The sequence below is a fragment of the Mercenaria mercenaria genome, chromosome 5 (assembly GCF_021730395.1).
Source record: "Mercenaria mercenaria strain notata chromosome 5, MADL_Memer_1, whole genome shotgun sequence".
In the NCBI taxonomy this organism is placed as follows: Eukaryota; Metazoa; Mollusca; class Bivalvia; order Venerida; family Veneridae; genus Mercenaria; species Mercenaria mercenaria.
In genome coordinates, this window is record NC_069365.1 from 57026048 (window position 1) to 57045717 (window position 19670).

At 34.9% G+C, this 19670-nt stretch overlaps 1 protein-coding gene across 2 annotated transcripts in view; it reads left to right on the forward strand.

Moving 5' to 3' along the window:
- The window catches only part of LOC123557315 (AF4/FMR2 family member 4-like), a 132608-nt gene that overhangs the window by 13011 nt on the left and 99927 nt on the right, over window positions 1-19670 (forward strand). For both annotated transcript variants that reach the window (XM_045348726.2, XM_045348727.2), the window contains exon 3: window positions 12452-13264. In XM_045348726.2, coding sequence (XP_045204661.2) covers window positions 12452-13264 — 813 coding nt within the window. The remainder of the gene's footprint in view (window positions 1-12451; window positions 13265-19670) is intronic.

Below are 19670 nucleotides of genomic sequence, written 5' to 3' on the forward strand. Positions count from 1 at the left end.
TCCAAAACCACAGGGCCTAGGGCTTTGATATTTTGTATGTGACATCATCTAGTGGTCTTCAACTAAGATTGTTCAAATTATACCCTAGGGTCAAATATGGCCCCGCCCTGGGGGTCATATGGTTTACATAGACTTATATAGGGAAAAACTTTGAAAATCTTCTTGTCCAAACCACAAAGCCTAGGGCTTTGATACTTGTAATGTAGCATCATCTAGTGGTTCTCTACCAAGTTTGTTCAAATTATCCTCCTAGGGTTAAATATGGCCCCGCCCCGGGGGTCACATGGTTCATATAGACTTATATAGGGAAAAGCTTTTAAAATGTTCTTGTCAGTAACTACAACATTCAAACTTGGACCACATGTATATTTTTGAGGGGCAAGATGAACCTTGACATGAGTTGACCTTGATTTGACCTAGTGACCTACTTTCATCTTTCTGTAGCTACAGCCTTCAAATTTGGACCACATGCATAATTTTGTGCACTGGAAAAAACTTTGACCTTTATTTTGACCTAGTGACCTACTTTCACATTTTTGAAGGTACAGGCATCAAATTTGGACCATATGCATAGTTTCCTGTTTCAAATGAAATTTGACATTGATTTTGACCTAGTGACCTACTTTCACATTTCTCAAGCTACAGCCTTCAAATTTGGACTACATGCATAGTTTTGTGTACCGAAAAAAACTTTGACCTTGACATTGACCTAGTGACCTACTTTCACATTTTTGAAGGTACAGGCTTCAAATTTGGACCACATGCATAGTTTTGTATTCTGAAATAAAATTTGACCTTGATTTTGACCTAGTGACCTACTTTTACATTTCTCAAGCTACAGCCTTCAAATTTGGACCACTTGCATAGTTTTGTGTACTGAAATGACCTTTGACCTTTACATTGACCTAGTGACCTACTTTCACATTTTTAAGGTACAGGCTTCAAATTTGGACCACATGCATAGTTTTGTATTCCGAAATAAAATTTGACCTTGATTTTGACCTAGTGACCTACTTTTACATTTCTCAAGCTACAGCCTTCAGATTTGGACCACATGCATAGTTTTGTGTACCGAAACAAACTTTGACCTTTTCATTGACCTAGTAACCTACTTTTACATTTTTGAAGGTACAGGCTTCAAATTTGGACCACATGCATAGTTTTGTATTCCGAAGTAAAATTTGACTTTGATTTTGACCTAGTGACCTACTTTTACATTTCTCAAGCTACAGCCTTCAAATTTGGACCACTTGCATAGATTTGTGTTGTGTACGGAAATGAAATTTGACCTTGAGCTAGTCAGTAAGTCTTGAAATTTGGAACACTCAAAAATGGCACATTGGTGGGCGCCAAGATCACTCTGTGATCTCTTGTAATAACATATTTTGGGTTGGGGCAATTGTTGTGCATAGGTAGTGGGAGGGGAGACAGTATTTTATTTCAAAATTAATGTTAAGTTTCTCAGGCCCCGCTGTATGCGATTTTGACCTGCCACATCTAATTTGTTATCAAAAAAAATTTGACGAAATTCGCGAAAAGAGAAAATTGCGGACAGACTGACAGACGGACAGACGGTTCAAAAACTATATGCCTCCCTTCGGGGGCATAAAAAGTTCAAATTGATATCTTTTTATTGCATTGAGAACAATTATATGAAAGAAGTGCTTGTTTAATATGGGTCAGTTTCAGTGTTCGGTTTTATGCCCGTTTTCAACATTATTTCAGTTATATCAGGCGGTCAGTTCACCTAACCATCACTCCTGGGAAAGACCAGTACTAGACCCTTAAGTCCGTAAGCAACTGCCTACTTTCTCGCATAAAGAATCCTAGTCGGTAGCAGGGCCCGAACCTACAACCCTGTTTCAGTCGGGGTGTTTCCGAGATTATAAGTCCAAGGACTGTATCCCCTACACCACAAACCCAGGCTTAATATGGGCTGAATCTGCCAACATTCCACCATAGTGTTCCTATCAACATAAATTGAAAAACATCATCAAATATATTTTATACAAACTTTTATGATGCTTTCATTCCAGTTTATTTTAATAGATAATTTGTTTAAGCTCAATTGTCAGGTAGTGACAGTGTGAGCTTTTGTGATCATGTTTTGTCTGTCCTCAAGTCTGGTGTGCATGGTTCAACAATTTCTTGTTTAATATATATACAGTCGACACTGTATTAAGAGACCACCCAAGGGACTGCTAAAAAGTGGTCTCTTAATGGAATGGTCTCTTCATGAATATAAGTCAGGTGAAAAGAAAAGTTATTTTTAACTATTAATGTACTTTGCGTTTAGCCGATGTGGATGCCATGTTGACGAAAAACTGCATGTATGATTTCAAAATCTGTTTTAAGATCGTGAACAAAGTTAATTGCATTCAGTCAGGTGCAAAAAGTACTGGCCAAGTACACAGGTGAAGAAATGCCCGTCGAGAATTTGGTACCTGGTTGCTTAATAGATACTTTTGTCGAATATTTTACATGTCGGGACTACGTTAATGTGGTCGCTAGTTGTTTAATAAAAAAGTCTTTAAATGGAATGAATTTATGTACTGAAAACATTCGGGAGGGATTCTGACCGGTCGTTTAATAAAAAAATTGCTTATTAGAGGTGGTCGCAAGTACGATGTCGACTGTAGTAATTTTCTCAGAATATATTGAGTGCCATGCAACCTTCAGAACAAGTATTGTTCTTATAAATTATTATCTACATAGATGCAATGTCTTTAAGTGTGTTAAAGATGGATGTACATCACTGGATTCCATAAAACGGGCAATGTCGTTAATAAAATAAAAATAAAAATATGAAAAAAATCCACACTGCCTCATTAAATTTTGCACAAAGTGGCCTGAGAAAATAAACATTAATTTTTTTTTGGCCTAAGTACTGCTGTAAACTTTTATTGTTGTAAGGAAGAAAAGGCTTGATTGGACCACTGGCACCAGATCAGAAAGAAAATGCCTCCGTACGTGTTATACCCTACCCCTAGGTATTCTATAAGAACCATGGTCGTGAACGGGAAATTATACTAACCCGTTTCAATCGTACATTTCTCAACTTAAACGCGCAGTTCGGTGAATGGGTATGTAGCATATTGAACAAGCGATAATTTATCTTCCATCGTGCACCAGACACATTGTCTCAATATTCCATATTGCTGAGATTATCAACATATTTTATGCTTTCGTCAACGTTACAGAAAAAACTTGCTTGACCTTCCCTAATGAACATCCGGTCTAGAGGTCACGACAGTGGGCACATGTTTGGCGAAACGTAAACAAACAAAAACAGAATTTAAAAAAATCACAATTTTACACTAAAACTCGAAATGATGAATGAAATTCATCTTGTATACGATATTTAATTTGAAATCGTACATTGGTCTGCATCTGTTCTGTTTATTTTATTCATTTTGCACATTAATGCTGCATTTTCACATTTTAGCGAACACGTGTAGTAAAGTGACGATTGACATACATTTTCACAACAGCCAATCGGAATGGTTTTTTAATCTAGAACGGAACTTCACCAGGGAAGTTCAAGCAAGTTTTTTGTGTTACGTTGAAATTACTATAAACTACGCGTTGTTTTTCTAAGATAAGATGTATTAAAGAAATGTGACCGGTACTCAATGGAAGATAAATTACCACTTGTTTGATATCCATAGTACACATTTACCGCACTGCGTGTTTTAGGTATGAAATGCGCGATTGAAACGGGTTAGTATATTTTCCCGTTCATGACCATGGTTCTTATAGAATACCTAGGGGTAGGGTATAACACGTACGGAGGCATTTTCTTTCTGATCTGGTGCCAGTGGATTGGACATGACATTACAGACATGTCAAATGATGTGCATGCTGGTGTATGAGCTCACTGTATGAGCACTCATAATGCATGAGCTCACTGGAATTATAAGAGGGCCCATTCTGCATAGTACAAACATCTCTACAACTTGAAAAAGTTTCTTCCATCAGTGAACATTACAAATGATGAATTCTGCCTTGACTTTAGAAGTACAAGAGACTAAAATAATCTGTCACTGGTTGTAGATGCAGATAGGAATATCTGGTTTGAATGGAAGTGTTTTTGTGGTAAGAAGGCTCAGTCGAGTTATCGTCTAAATAGTAACCCGATAGCTGGATATTACCATCTGCATCTACATCCAGTAGTGGATTTTTTTTCTTCCCATATTCACCAAATTATGAAAAGTAAATAAAGCAAAATAAAATACAGTGTTTGTAGCTCTCTTTCTCATGTGGTAACTAATTAAAACTTTAGAAACGAAATTAAGGAAATTAACATCCATAAGCAGACGTGTAACAACAAAATTCCGGTTTAGCTTATGTTATGTAACATTTTTTCCATAAAATAACTTATTTTTAATTGAGAAATATACTGATTAGGAACAAAGAGCATCTATCAAGGTATTTGATTTTTATTGCACTTAATGTAAACAATGTATAACAAATGCACGAACTGTTAGAACTTTGTCAGTAACAGCACAAGAGTCATCTAGCAATGGTGGGTGGGTGCTAGATGGGTTTTGCGGGCATGGGTAAAATTGACAGAAACACCATTTCCGTAGAGCAAGAAGTTTTCATTTCTCAGTCCATTAGTCACAAAATATAGAACCTTATTCAACTTAGAAAGTACAAGAAATCTTTAGGAACCCTGATTTATATATGAGCTGCGCCATGAGAAAACCAACATAGTGCATTTGCGACCAGCATGGATCCAGACCAGCCTGTGCATCCGCGCAGTCTGGTCAAGATCCATGTTGTTCGCCTTCAAAGCCTACTGCAATTAGAGAAACCGTGTCTGGATCCATGCTGGTCGCAAATGCACTATGTTGGTTTTCTCATGGTGCGGCTCATATCTGGTAGGTTATGTGGAGAATGCATAATAGCAGGTTCTTCAATTAAGTATTAAGTTTCTGTATAAAAAGTGTTGTTTCTATGGCAGCAGATATGAGAAATTTATTTTTGCTCCGTAAGGTAGGGGACTATGATTGCTGGGCATTAATATTGTTCCAAATGCTATTTTATACTTTTAAGTGAGAAAATATTGGTTTTTTTTAAAGAAAAAGATTTCATAATTAAATTGTATATGCATACGTATGACATGCTCACAAACAAAAGAATTCCCATTTAATTCTGTTGGGTCTATTCTATTTTAGTAATTTGATTGTCTTTTTATTGCCTTTCTACATGTGTAAACCTTGAGCATTTTCTGAATAAGCTTTCAAGTACATTGTATATATATATGCCTAAGGCCACACCAATTTGAGAATATGTTCATCAGATTCTTTTCTGGAAATTGAGGCGATGAAGGTAAAATGAATTAAAGTATGATTTTTGAGGAAAAATGGGGCGTGCGAAGAAGTGTATTATTCTTGTTTTTGCTTTGTTTAACTATAAGAAAATGAAATAGAACATACAACCCTTTCACATAAACAATAATTTATTAGGGATTGAGAAAAACAATAATTTATTAGGGATTATCAGGGATTGAGAAAAACAATGATTTATTAGGGATTGAGACAACACTGGTACTTTCTGGATTGAGTACTTTTTGATATGCACAGGCGCACAACAGAGAATATCATTTATACTGTAATTAAATAATGTAATGTATATGCTTGAAAATGTTGTTACATAACATTGCATCACATTATACCATAATGTCTCATTATCATAATGCTGACATTGATATGCAACTTGAATATTTACTCACTGTGAAACCATATGAAAAAAAAATCTAGCTTTTATATATACTTTCTTCAAGGATTAATTTGTTGAAACAAAGTGCCAACTGAGAGTTGAAATGAAGATAGACATTGTATTTTTATTATTTGAAGATCCAAACTGTCCAGTGCATATATATGGTAAATTCCTTACCCCACCCACTTTCAGTATTCATGATGATACTTTCACACTGGCCATAGCTTTATCAGATCAAGTGGTTCCAACGTTGTTTGAGCGGTGAATTTTACGCCGATCAGATGGAGAAATATGGCCGATACTACAAATTTCCGGAATTGTAAGTATGATTTAAAGGAATTTCTACCCGTTAAATAACGAATCAAATGAAACCGATGGGTGCACCTGGAGCGCAAATGTGTCTATAATTTAGCACACGTGTCTATTTAGTTGAGATTTGTGCCGTTTATTTAAACACTTCTGTACAGTCCGGCGGGGGAAGGAGATTTTTGACAGGTTTTGACAATATCGCCTCAAATATAGTGTTTATTGGGAGCAATTAACTGTTAAAACACTTTTTATATAAAGGGCTACCTCTTAAAACAAAGCGTGTGTATTTTCATAGAATTTTTCAGGGTTGTTTCTGAACAATTGGCCGAAAACCTAATGCAACGCCGTTTCGAGTGGGTCGCTATGCAACGCAATCAAGTGGATACCGTTCTGTGTCTTACTTGCGAAGTCTTATCCGTCTTAAAAACAGTCATTAAAGCCTAACAATGAATAAATTTAGTGAATTTTATATCATTATAATGATCCCGCCATTTCTAATATCTTGTACTAAATATATATAATACATTTTTATGCTCGCTTAACATTTAACATATTTTTGCGGACATTGTCAAAAACATCAACACAAAAACATAAAGCAAGGGTGAACATCGAATAATATCATTAAGTAAATGATAGTAATAGTTTGTAAAAACAAGAACCAGTTCAAGGACATTTATCTCCTCCACGAATGGTATACTGAACAGCATGCCAAAAGCGGGTTGACTCTTTATGAGGATTGTTCAAATATGAATGCATCTGAGCACATAAAAATGTATCCTTGATAGATTTCAATGAAAATTTTATTTGGTCCCCTCGAAGTATTCACCTCCAACAGATTTGCAAAATTTCAGTCTTCTAATCCAATCCTTGAAGCCTTTCTCGTAGTATTTTCTAGGTATACTATGAAGACACTGGAATATTGCAGAACCGAGGTGTTTGCGCTGCACTAAGTTTCGACCAGAAAGGTATTCTTGAGCCTTAGGAACAAAAAAAAAAAACACACGGGGCAAGGTCAGGCGAATAAGGAGGGTGATGAAGGGAGCACAACAACCTTTTCCTGCTTCAGAAAGTCTTGTACAATAGACGCCTTGTGCGATGACGCATTTTCATGTAGTAATCTGACATTGGCCAAACCAGTTGCGGGTCTTCGAGTTTTGAAATATTTCTTCAGTTTTCGAAAAACTTTAGTCTTGTTAAACTTAGAATTTACGGATTTGCCTTTAGGAACAGCAACCTGAATGGCAGGACCCAGAGTTGTGAAGAATATGGCATCCATTACATTTTTGACACTCATGGTCCGCTTTGCAATGTATGGTCTTTTGCCAGACTTTGTTGCCCATATTTTTTGTTCTGAATCTTTCGTTTGGGCTCGAAAAAGTGAACTCATGTCTCGTCACCAGTGACGACATTTGCGAAAGATCGTGCATTGTAATTTGGAACTATTTAAGCAACAATTTGCGCATTGCACGCGTGCCTTTTTCTGCTCATCTGTCAACAGATGGGGAATCTTCCTCATTTTCAAATTACGTTTCAGATTTGTACGAGCTGCTCTTATGAGATGCCAATCATACTAGCTTTTGCCTAGCGGTGTATCTTGCATCAGTAGCAATTATTTCTTTCACTCTAGCAACCATCTTGGCAAACGTTGCTGTTTACGGCTGACGGCCATGTGGTTCGTCTTCTGTTGAAACTAACCTACATTTGAATTTCTTAAACCAACGGATAACTGTCGAAAAAGATATTTCATTATGCCCATAAACAGAAAATATATCATCAAAAATGTCTTTACATCCTATGCCAAAAGTACAACGATTCTTAATATAGGACCGTATTTCAACGGCGTACGCTGACCTTCTTCCAACCATTTTTGTATTAGTATACACGAGTAGGCAATGTTAGCGAGGGATAGACACAGCTAAAGTGAACGGATTTTAATGGGCGTGGTATCAATGTATAATGTACAAATGAAATACAGACACCAATGAAAGAAAATAAACGGACTAGCAATACTAAGAGAGACGTGTTACAGTTGTACTATTTAACTGCCTCCAACAAAACTTTTTTTTCATTGGTGTCTGTATTTCATTGTATTTTCATTTTTAAACGGCGGCCATAGAGTTTTATTACATCGTTTCTGTTTTATGGAGGACAAATAAAACCTTGCCTTTTCCCTGGCCAATTTTAACGGTCTCTGTGATTTATCTCTCTGAAAATAAATGAACGTTTCACCAGGAATATGAATGAAAATATATACAAACAACTGATCAATACTTTTATCATGGACCAAACTTTATTTATTTTGTATGAACAGCTTAAATGCACAACAAATCAGTAATGAAATCACAATGTATTGGTTTTAAGGGATTAAAAGTGACCAACTGTAACTATACAGATTTAAAGAGTCAACCCGATTTCGGTATGCTGTTCAGTGCCATTCGTGGAGGAGAAAAATATCTGTGAACTGGTTCTTGTTTTAACGAACTAATACTATTATTTACTTAATGATATTGTTCGATGTTCATCCTTGCTTTATGTTTATAAATGTGTTGATGTTTTTTGACAATGTCCGCAAAAATATGTGAAAAGTGAGCATAAAAATGTAAAAGTACAATATATTAGAAATGGCGGATCATTATGATGATATAAAACTCTCCAAATTAATTTATTCATTGTTAGGCTTTGAAAATAATGACTGTTTTTAAGACGAATAAGACTTCGCAAGTAAGACACAGAACGGTATCCACTTGATTGCGTTGCATAGCGACCCACTCGAAACGGCGTTGTATTAGGTTTTCGGCGGATTGTTCAGAAACAACCTTGAATAATTCTATGAAAATACACACGCTTTGTTTTAAGAGGTAGCCCTTTACATAAAAAGTGTTTTTAACAGTTACTTGCTCCCGAAAAACACTAAATTTGAGGCGATATTGTCAAAAACTGTCAAAATCTCCTTCCCCCGCCGGACTGTACAGAAGTGTTTAAATAAACGGCACAAATCTCAGCTAAATAGACACATGTGCTAAAATATAGACACATTTGCGCTCCAGGTGCACCCATCGTTTTCATTTGATTCGTTATCTAACGGGTAGAAATTCCTTTAACTCATACTTACAATTCCGGAAATTTGTAGTATCGGCCATATTTCTCCATCTGATCGGCGTAAAATTCACCGCTCAAACAACGTTGGAACCACTTGATCTGATAAAGCTATGGCCAGTGTGACTTTGAACATGAAAAACAAGCAAACAGAAAAATGACAAGCGCGTCAAATCATTTACCCCTACCAAAATAATGTAGACTGAGGTTATTAAATTAATTAGTAAAGTTTTTCTCTCCGTGTTTCAATAATATAAATGATTTTTGTAACAAGTTAACTATGTACACCTTTCAAGAAAATGGTGTAACTTCGTAAGGGGAAATAACTTTATGCCACTAAATATAAGTATCATGATACATTATAGATTATCAGTGTAAGTAGTGTCCCTTGTATTTTGATTAAGTCCACATTTAGAACCATTACATGATTATGGACTGGAGTTATAATCATTTGTACACTTGTTATGGCTGCAAAAAGTTGTGCAATTTCAAATTTAAACCAGATTTTTTTTTCAATGGTGCAAGTGCAAGCAAGAAACAAAGAATAAATTTTTGTTGTGTTAAAAAATTTTGTGAAAAAAATGCAAGCAGAGATCTGATGAACAACTTTTTGGTGCGGCCTAACTGGCAAAAAGTAGGTATGGCATAGCCATATTTTTTCAGTTACCTATATAAGCTTATAAAGTAGTCATTTGCAAATTCATAGAAAAGTATAATGGCTTCTGTATTATATAGGAAGTAGGTCAAAATGATCATATATCAAGATGCTTGCAGCAATACTTGACTGATTAAGTCAACCGCTAACTCTAATAATGAAATTTTCTGTTTCAGTAATCCTAAAAGATACTTTCTGTCCTTGTAGTTGATTTTGTGTAATTAGCAGATTTGTGTCAGTGATGGAACCCTTGGGGCACACATTTAATTAGAAAGTATTGAGACTGGCTGACTCAGCATAGCATGAAACAAATATGTTGATATTGTGGAATACATGGTACAGTAGATCATATAATAAAAGTGGCAGGTGCTAGCATTCTACTGCTAGCATTGATTAATCTGCAACATGTTGTCATTAATTGTTACTCTTAATGTCAGAACAGAAATATCTGCTTCAACATCAGATTCTAAGTCCTGAATTGTTCTGGATAGCTGCAGTGATTTCCTTTTTCTCTTTTTTCTCCTTATATTAATTTTTTGAACATTTTCTTTTTAAAGGGCATACAATTTGTCAATGTTTTTTTTTCACAGGAAAGTGCAGGTGTTCCATAGTGCTATATATTTTATGTCAGTACAACAACAACAACAACAAACTTTATTAGCAATATCGACATAACATGTCAGTAAGAGAAATAATACATTATGCAGCTCTTCCCCACCCCCACAAAAAAGGACCCAATAGAGAACATGCATAATAACATGCTACTTGCTGCTAAAACTGGGAATGAATTTAATAATACCATATTTTCCATAATGAATGCCCCTGGGGGCAAAAGGAATGTTTATTAACACCCTAAAATTGTTTTGTTTTAGTAAATACAGATTATAAATCCAGCTACTTTTTAACTGAAAGTGCTGGTATTCACTTATGTGAGATCTAACATAACTTTAGAAAAGATTTGTGTTGAGATTTGTGTTGAAAATGCAGTGAGGGCCATTTACAAGTGGGACAGCATTAATTATGAAAACCATGGTACATCAGATTTTCAAACCTATTCTCAACTGTTGCTGGTTAAAATTTTGGTGAACTATAATTCATTTGTAGGCATAATAATATAAGTCTGGGTTTTTACATGCACCATATGCTGTGAATTAATGTATCATTTTCAAAATAATAAGTTTAGATTTGCAAATTTCATTGAGAGAGCAGTAACCTAAAAATGGTCATTACCTCTTGCTAGAGTAATTGTATTAGTTATAGAGGAGATCACCAAATATTGCCTGGTCAGGCTATATTAAGCTCACCAGTTTACCTCAATGTCATAAATAGTATCTTTTAATCACAGGGAAGATAAATTTTCAACAAGTCCCTATTGATAGACTGCCAATTTGATAAAGGTCTAAAAAGGGAAGATAGAACAAATATAGCCATCACTTATGGTGTACTGGTACTTGTACTTCTTTTCATATCGATGGTATTTTCTTGCTGTATTTTTGTTGTTTCATCATTTTTGAGACTGTAATAGAAATGTGTATTTTATTTGCTATCAGAAACTGAATTTCCATTACAGAGTCACGTTTTTCCCATTTGGGTTAGCAGTTCTCTGACAGAAATCATTTCTGATTTCACAGTTTAAAGCAGATTATAGCAGGAGAGAATTTAATCTTTAGCCTGCTTGCGGCTAGCGATTTTGCCTTTGCAACCAGTGTAGACCAAGATCAGCCTGCACATCCGTGCAGGCTGATCTTGGTCAGCTGTGTTTGCTGTTCAGTCAGTAGAACTGGACACCCCTCCGAATAATAAATGGTATTGCCCAAATTGAGTGATAGACCAGTCCATTTTAGAAATTTAGCAGGCTAAAGGTTAATATGTAATATAGTCATAATAACCTGGAATTGTAAAGGAAATCCTTTTATCATATAGATATAAGCTGGGAGAGCTTCAAGGATCAAGATAAACCATTAGAGTGTCTGTATAAATCAGTTTATCAGTTTTTGTACCTCATTTTTTTCACATTATAGAATGATTGTTAAATACCAGATATTCCAATAACAGTTGTCATAACCAAGTGCCAGAAAAGGCTTTTAAGTGTCGATAGTTTAAAAAAAAAATTACGCACCTAGTTAACTATAAGACTTCCAATGCCGATGTCACAAGTTGACCCATGAGCAAGCTATTATTCCATTTCAAGATTATACAGAAAACAGTAATACAACTTATTCTTCATCTACCTCTAATTTGGATAACCCACCTGCTCTACCTCTAATTTCGATAACCCACCTGCTTAGGTCAGTAGGGAGAGTGCAGATCTACGGATCGCGGGGTCATGAGATCCCCGGGCGAGTGTTTTCCGTGACGATTTGATAGAAGACATTGTGTCTGAAAAACATTCGTCCTCCACCTATGATTCATGTGGGGAAGTTGGCAGTTACTTGCGGAGAACAGGTTTGTACTGGTACAGAATCCAGGAACACTGGTTAGGTTAATTGCCCGGTGTTACATAACTGAAATACCATTGAAAAAACGGCGTTACACCCAAACAAAACAAAACATCTAATTTGGATGGGGGAGTTGTCATAGATCCTCTGTCCCGATGTTGAAAAGTTCTTGATTTCAAATCAAACAAAATTGAAATGCAAAATAGATTTGATATGTTTTATACTTCAGGTTGCGAGTGAGGATGCTGACACAGGCCGGATTATGGGTGTTCTAGGGCGGTTTGAGGATTTCTCAAATATAATGAAACAATGCAGATATACTGATGTCGTTGGTGTAGAAAGACAACCAGCTACACCACGTCCAGGAAAAAGTGTAGATAGACAATTTTTCAAATCGAGTTCGGCCAGTACAAATTCGAACTACCAGTCAAGCAGTTCAAGACCAAACAAACCTAGTGCTCATGGTCATAATAGTGCTACTAATTCTAAAAGTGATGTTAAATATAATAAACCAGTCCATACCTTATCAAGTGCTGATGGGAAAGCCAAAAATGTTTCAAGTAGTTATGGTTCAAAAACTGAAAGCAGTTCCAATAGAACTTCAAGTAGTGACAGATCTAGTCTACAGAACGCCAACAGTTTGCGAAAACCTGATCAAAAACCAGAATCTTCCATTGCAAATGACCACAAGCTAGTGACTTCAGACCAGTCTAAATCAGACCGGCATCAGAATCTGAGCCAGTCTGCAAAGAAAGATTTAGTGTCACAGTCTGTTAAACATCCACCAATCAGAAATAGAGAACCAGTACTGCAGTCTATCAACAATGAGTTGATTGGTCAATCTAAACCAGAAATACACCAATCAGGTACAAGTAACCAAAAATCTAGTACCAGTAAAGTAGTGGCCAAAAATTCTGAGAATAAAGATGGGAAACAGCCATCTGATTCTAGAACTGTACTGAAAGAGAAAGAAGAAAATAGAAATGGGGATGTTGTGAATGGTGCAAAGTTGAAAAACAGACCGAAGTTACATATCCCAGAAGTAAGTATTTATTTTTATTTTGAAGATTTTGTATTTGGAAACATTTGAAACGGTCTTCGTTTCATCTGCTAACTCAAACTTGGTCAGACTGACAGGAAGTTTATGTCCATTATGAGGACCTTCTGCCCTTATCAGGACCAAAATGCTAATGGGTGTTTGTTTTCCACTTCCATTTTATATCAAGGTGCAGGTTTAGATATGTGTATTTGGATGTTAGCAGCTGTTTTTGCTCTGATAAGGTATTGTAAAAGGAGCTTCAGTTGATTTTTCACAAAAATTGCATACATTTTCACCCAACAATCATTATTATGACAAGAAGTAGAAAATATGGAAATTAAGATGTGCCATAGAATTGAACCCCACTACATCTACAAGTGGTCTCCACTTAAAAATTGCAGTGCATTATCCTTCTTGCACAAGTATCGTTCTACATTCTTAAAATTGTTCATAAAAAGGAGTACCATATACTTTGTACAACATCAAGAAAACCATATCGGACATGTCAGAATGCATGTTTCAGTTGGATGTAACAGAGATTGAAGTTGTTAAATAATTAGGACATCCTTCGTTTACATTTAAAAAAATACTAGAGATAGTGACTATTATTTCGTTGGAAGTGTTCTTTCAAGTTTGCATTACCACAAGTCATTAAGGTATTTTTTATGAATTGCAGCTTTAGCAACATTGCATCCATTCTAAACTAATTCCGTGTTGTAATAACAAGTGTCCCATGATTAATAACTAATATTTCATAAATTCGAAGAACTTGCTGAAATTTTGGTTTGCCACAAAACCCAGAATTGACGGGCTTTAACTGCCTGAAGTTATAGTATATACTTCCTTATTCTGGTTTTCTCAGGTATAATACAAAAATGAACACATTTATTCAAAGTGTTATAACTTTTTGTGGTTATAAATGTTCAGTTCAAGTTAAAACCTAGATGTTACTGACACCACTTTCAGTGTTGTTAGAGAACTTTTTGTTAGCCTTTAGATATATTATAATTTACTTTTGTACCAGTTGGTAAGTAAAACCATAAAATTTTTGTATTAAGGTATAGGTCCATGCTTCGGAGAAAAAAGTTCGAACATCATCAAATCATAGAAAGAAAGCATTTTTTACATGAAAATTTAACAGCTTATAAAACATTTATATTATTCTACAAAACCATTGTCAATTTACTGATATATGTATTGAATTCCGGAAAGGGACTGCATGAAGGGGCCACACTTCTGGACAGTTCAGCGGCTTTAAAAACTCAACCATTTGTTAAAAGCTGTTACATGTCTTCGTTTTGATGCATTTGCAAGATCGTGCGAGTGTTTAAACTTTACATAACTAGGTAAAACATCTTTTTGACAATTGTTTACATTTATTTCTTTACAAATGACATTCTTATTTAAAGGGGGACAACTCATTAAGAATATTTTAAGTATCCAACTCTGTGGGACAGAACAGTAAAACATGTATTGGACAGATAAGTTGTTTGTTCATTTACTAAAAAAATCTGTTGTTTTGTGATATACTGCTAAACCTTAAATTATCCAAGATTGATCAGTACAGTGCTAATCAGGGGGTCGATTTGGCCTAGTGGTTAAGGATGCTAATTTAATATCACTTGCTCCTAACACCATTGCAGTTTGAAACATGCAAAATAGATAGAATTTTCCATCGACAAAATTGTGTCAGTGTTAACAAATTAACCAAGTTAAATCAGTGATTTTTTGGCCACATTTATTGGCTGAAATTCAACCCTACTCTTCATCGACATTTTTGGCAAGAATCAATTATTTTTTTTACAAATTATATTTTCTCACCAAAATACCTACTGGTATTTGAATTTAAACAATACTATTGTAACAGAAGAGTATAAGCTTTTAGTTCTTCTCTCCTGGAGTTTAACATATTTATGAGAAAAATTATTTTCATTACGACATAATTCCTGTTTCCCACCCCCCCCCCCCCCCCCCCCCCCCCCACTTTATAGTCTTTATGATTATTGCTGTGTAGCAAATTTCCCTCCTAATTGGCCCTGCCCTACTAAAAAAAACTTTGATTGTACATGTACGTACTTGTGTTAAAAAATATTAAGGCTCTTTGTACTTGTAGACCTGTCTAAGTAAAAAAAAAAAAACAACAGAGAAAACTTGATGTTAGAAATGGGACATTTTAAGTAATTTGAATTCATTTTCTTGTATGCACACATATTGAGAATAGCATGGAATTTAATAATAACCCCAAGAAGTGCTTTGTACTACCTATTGAACTGTTTTGGGAAAATCTACAGAAAAACCAGCTGGTAAAATCTGACATCAGTGTGGCCTTAATTGTGACAAGTTTGTACTTCCTGAAGTTCTCAAAGGCAGTCAAAAATAGCGCTTAGGTTGATAAATTCATGATTATTTTCATAACTAGTCTGTTTTAAATTACTTCCTTGTTTGGACATGTGTTGTGGTTTTATTGTTCTTTAGATAGATATCCTTGAATTGTGATCATTTTGACTTGTGTCACTATGACATTTAAAACTTGACAGAACACCTGACACACGTGACAGACAGACAAAACGTGACAAAATTATGGAAGCAGTATCTTTGGGGGTCAATGGACGATGGACTTGATAACAAAAAATATGTCAGTTTGAATTTAGTTCATGGGAGGCTACTTTATTAATTTTATGTGTAAGGAACTAGACTTATCTATACTATTCTGATAATTCATGTCTGTGTCTGTATAAATCTGTACCAACAGTACAATCAGAACTTGTATATGGCCAGTCAAGATAGTTGTTTCCAATCTGACATGGATATACAATGTATGCAGAGACACAAAGATGAGCAATACCAAGTTGTGCAAACTGCAAATATAATAGTGAGATGAGTGAAACATTGTTCATCTTGCAATAAAGGTCATGTATAAAGTATTTAATCTGTCTTGAAATTCAACATCGGTCAAATATTATTTGGCACTAAAGGGTATGACACAAGCATGCTGTCCCAATAAATAGAGTAATGTAAAATATGTTAATTCACAAATTTGGTTAACATCGGCAATGCAAAAACATCAACAGAGCTGTAAAATCATTGAAGTAATCAATTTTCATGTCAATCAGAAGCAGCTGGTGGTACTCTACATTTTCTTCTGTCAATCAGAGTAAAAGTAGAATGCACAAAATACAAACACAAACAAACATCATTAGCCCTGAGCATTCTTATTGGCTGACCGTTGTATATAAAATAGTCCAAGAACTGTGATCAAATTTTCATGATGAAATAAGCCTTGCCTGCCATTATTGTTCCAAGTACGCTGAAAAAAGTAGATAGAAATTTAAAAGTAACCAAATTAACTAAGTATTGTAAGAAACTCCAGCTTGAATCCAAACATTGTTCACTTTCAGTTTTACAGTTTCCTTCGTGTCAAGATGAAAACAGGTCATTGTATCTGAATGTTAAGAGCTTATAGTATGGTTCCAGAAGATGTTAAATAGTTTGTGATGCATAATTTTTTACAGACAATGTCGGTCAGAGCTGTTGGTGCTCAAGGTTTCTGTTTATCCTACATTGCTGACAGTAATGTTTCACAAGTCCAACTGCCAGACAACTTGTATAAGCACCTACAATTAAACTTATAAATACATGTAAGAAAATATACTTTTGCAAAAATCTTTATTCTGGACTGTGGGGAGCTTGGCTGAGTGGTTAAGGTTGCTGGCTTCGAATCACTTGCCCTTCACTGATGTGGGTTTAGGGAGTACAAGCCCTCACATGATTGAAAAAATGCACAGAGGGGCACCTGTGGTCATCCTTCACCATCAAAAGCTAGCATAATCACCATATCACCTAAATTGTGTAAGACTATAAACCCAACAAAATAAAATAAAATAAAATAAAATAATTTTTTGACTGATGTGTAAGTTTTATTGAACACCAGAATAGATTGCTGAAAGATGTGTTGTAAATGGCAACATTTCCAGCTAAGGTACCTGTACATAATATTATTCATTAAATGGCCAGGATCATAGCATTAAAACTTGGAAAGTTTTCGTCTGTATCTGTTTAAATAAATAACTTCAAAGACTGACAAGGTGCACAAAATAATTTTCCCAAAAGGCTACATTTAAACCACAAAAAATACTGTTTACCTTGAACAGCTACTGCCACCAGAGCTCCACAGTCAATAATAATTCAGATTGAAACCATCTGTAAAAAGGAAATGTTGGGACTAAATACAATTATATCTTGAATAAAATATGCCTAGCATGATTTTATCTACAAATAGACAATTATTATTGAAAAAAGCTGATTACATGTTTGTGCGCAACATTCATTTAGCATAGAAAACTCAGATCCCAAGATTATTTAGCAAAACATACAGTTTATAGTAAACATAACTCAAGATTCACATAAAACTGTTTTTTTTGCAAAACATAGTTTTGTAAGAATATGATCCACAATAAGCCACATATATCTGTTTGTGTTTCAAAACAACAGTTAAGATTAAACATAACTAAGATCCACAGAATCTGTTTTTCGCATAATAGTATGTAAAGACATAACTGAAGAGCAATGATTATCTGTTTTGTCGCAGAACTAGTATGTATTACAGTGTTTGAATAGACATAACAGATAGCTTTGATCAGTTTGGTCGCAAAACATACACTTAAATAATTACAAGAATCTGATTTTCTGGCAAACTACATATAGAGAGCATAATCTGCAAAACAAATGGATCCGTTATTCCCTATACATAGTTTAGATAGACAATCTCAAGTATCCACAAGATTCACACAACTGTATAGGAAGATTGGTAAACAGTTAACATAGAAAGTTGGTCATGACCCCGGGACTGAACCCACAACCTTCTCTAAGCTAGACATAACTCTATCTGTGAAACTTCAAGCAGATTATACTTAATGGAAGGTTAATTGATTTAGAGATAAGAGTTAGCTAGATATTTCATAATTTGGTTAGTACGAAAATATAAGTCTCCTGTCCAGTTAATTAGACTGCTTCATTGTTTTGGTCCAAACTTCAGTATTAGCAATAACATAACTACAAAATACCATGGTTATTTGCCCGGAACCCCGTCGACCGGAGTTTTCAAAACCCTCAAGACCAGCAAATACTTGTGTGTGTTCTTCGGACCTGAGCATTTTCTGATAGATCACATTGCACTTATCATTCATTTTTCAGAAAACATTCACGTTTTGAAGGTATTCAAAATAACCTCGCAGTCAGCTCCGCCTTGAATTCTGCTAATCCGCCTGTCGCTAGAACATGCTCGTATTTTTTATCAGCAAATTAGTCACGGCATGCACATAACTACAAGAATCAATTGAATGTTTAATCAATTGATAAACATGATCCTTGTACAGTCACAAGTCGCCATTTTTAAATTACAGATAAGCAGCTATTTACGAGCATGAATAAAAGTGCCCGCAAATTTTTTTTCATGCAAACCATAAATTAGACATTGCTTAGATCATACCTGATTCCACAAAGAACTCACAATTTGATGAATTTGAAAGCAAAATTAAATAGAATGTCGGGTATCACGATCTATACACCGCAGTCATATCTATTTCCAAAATTCCTAAAAACTGCTTATTCAATGCAGGTTTTTAATGGATAAGTTAGATATTATATGAGGAATTATTCTGATTAGCTTAGTTTGCCAATAACGAGCAAAAACTATTTCCTGACATCCGAATTGACCAGTATCCGATAGTAATTTGGATACAATTTTTTAGAGTTTATCACTGTTCTGTATAAATGTAAATGAAACCAAGAGAAAACCAATCAATAACATGAATTTTGATAATATTGTTTACAATTACCTGAACTGACATGATTATTATCTGTACATGATCTTGGTTATTGTTTCTAGTAAAGATCTAGTATGTTAAAAAAAATATAGTCAATAAGAGTTTGACAATCTGTTTAAAAGGATCTCAAATTGCCAAGTCTGGTCTTGTTATCAGTCATGAACCCGCAATGACACATCGTGAGACTGTCTTACCCCACGAGAACATATCATGCATGAACTTGCGTAAGAAAATATATCCGGTGATAAAAAATGTCATCTAAATCAACAAAGAAAATAAGTCGTAAATTTAAGCCCCATTGTTTGAGGAAGTAGTAGCTTGAAAATAGAATGTTTATAAATGTTCACACATAGTGTGATTATAATTTATGAGTGACTTTTTAGAGTGAGTTAGATTTTCTGTTCATTTCATTAAAGGCCTCCAGTATTGTAAGTAATAGAGCAAAAGTTATCATATTGTATTTTGTTTACACAGACATATTTCATTATCAGTCTGTGTTCATTCTTCACAAAAATGAACCTTAGGAAAATAATTGCATAAATCTGTTCCCTTTTTTTTTGTGGTTAGGTGTGTTTTTCAAAAAT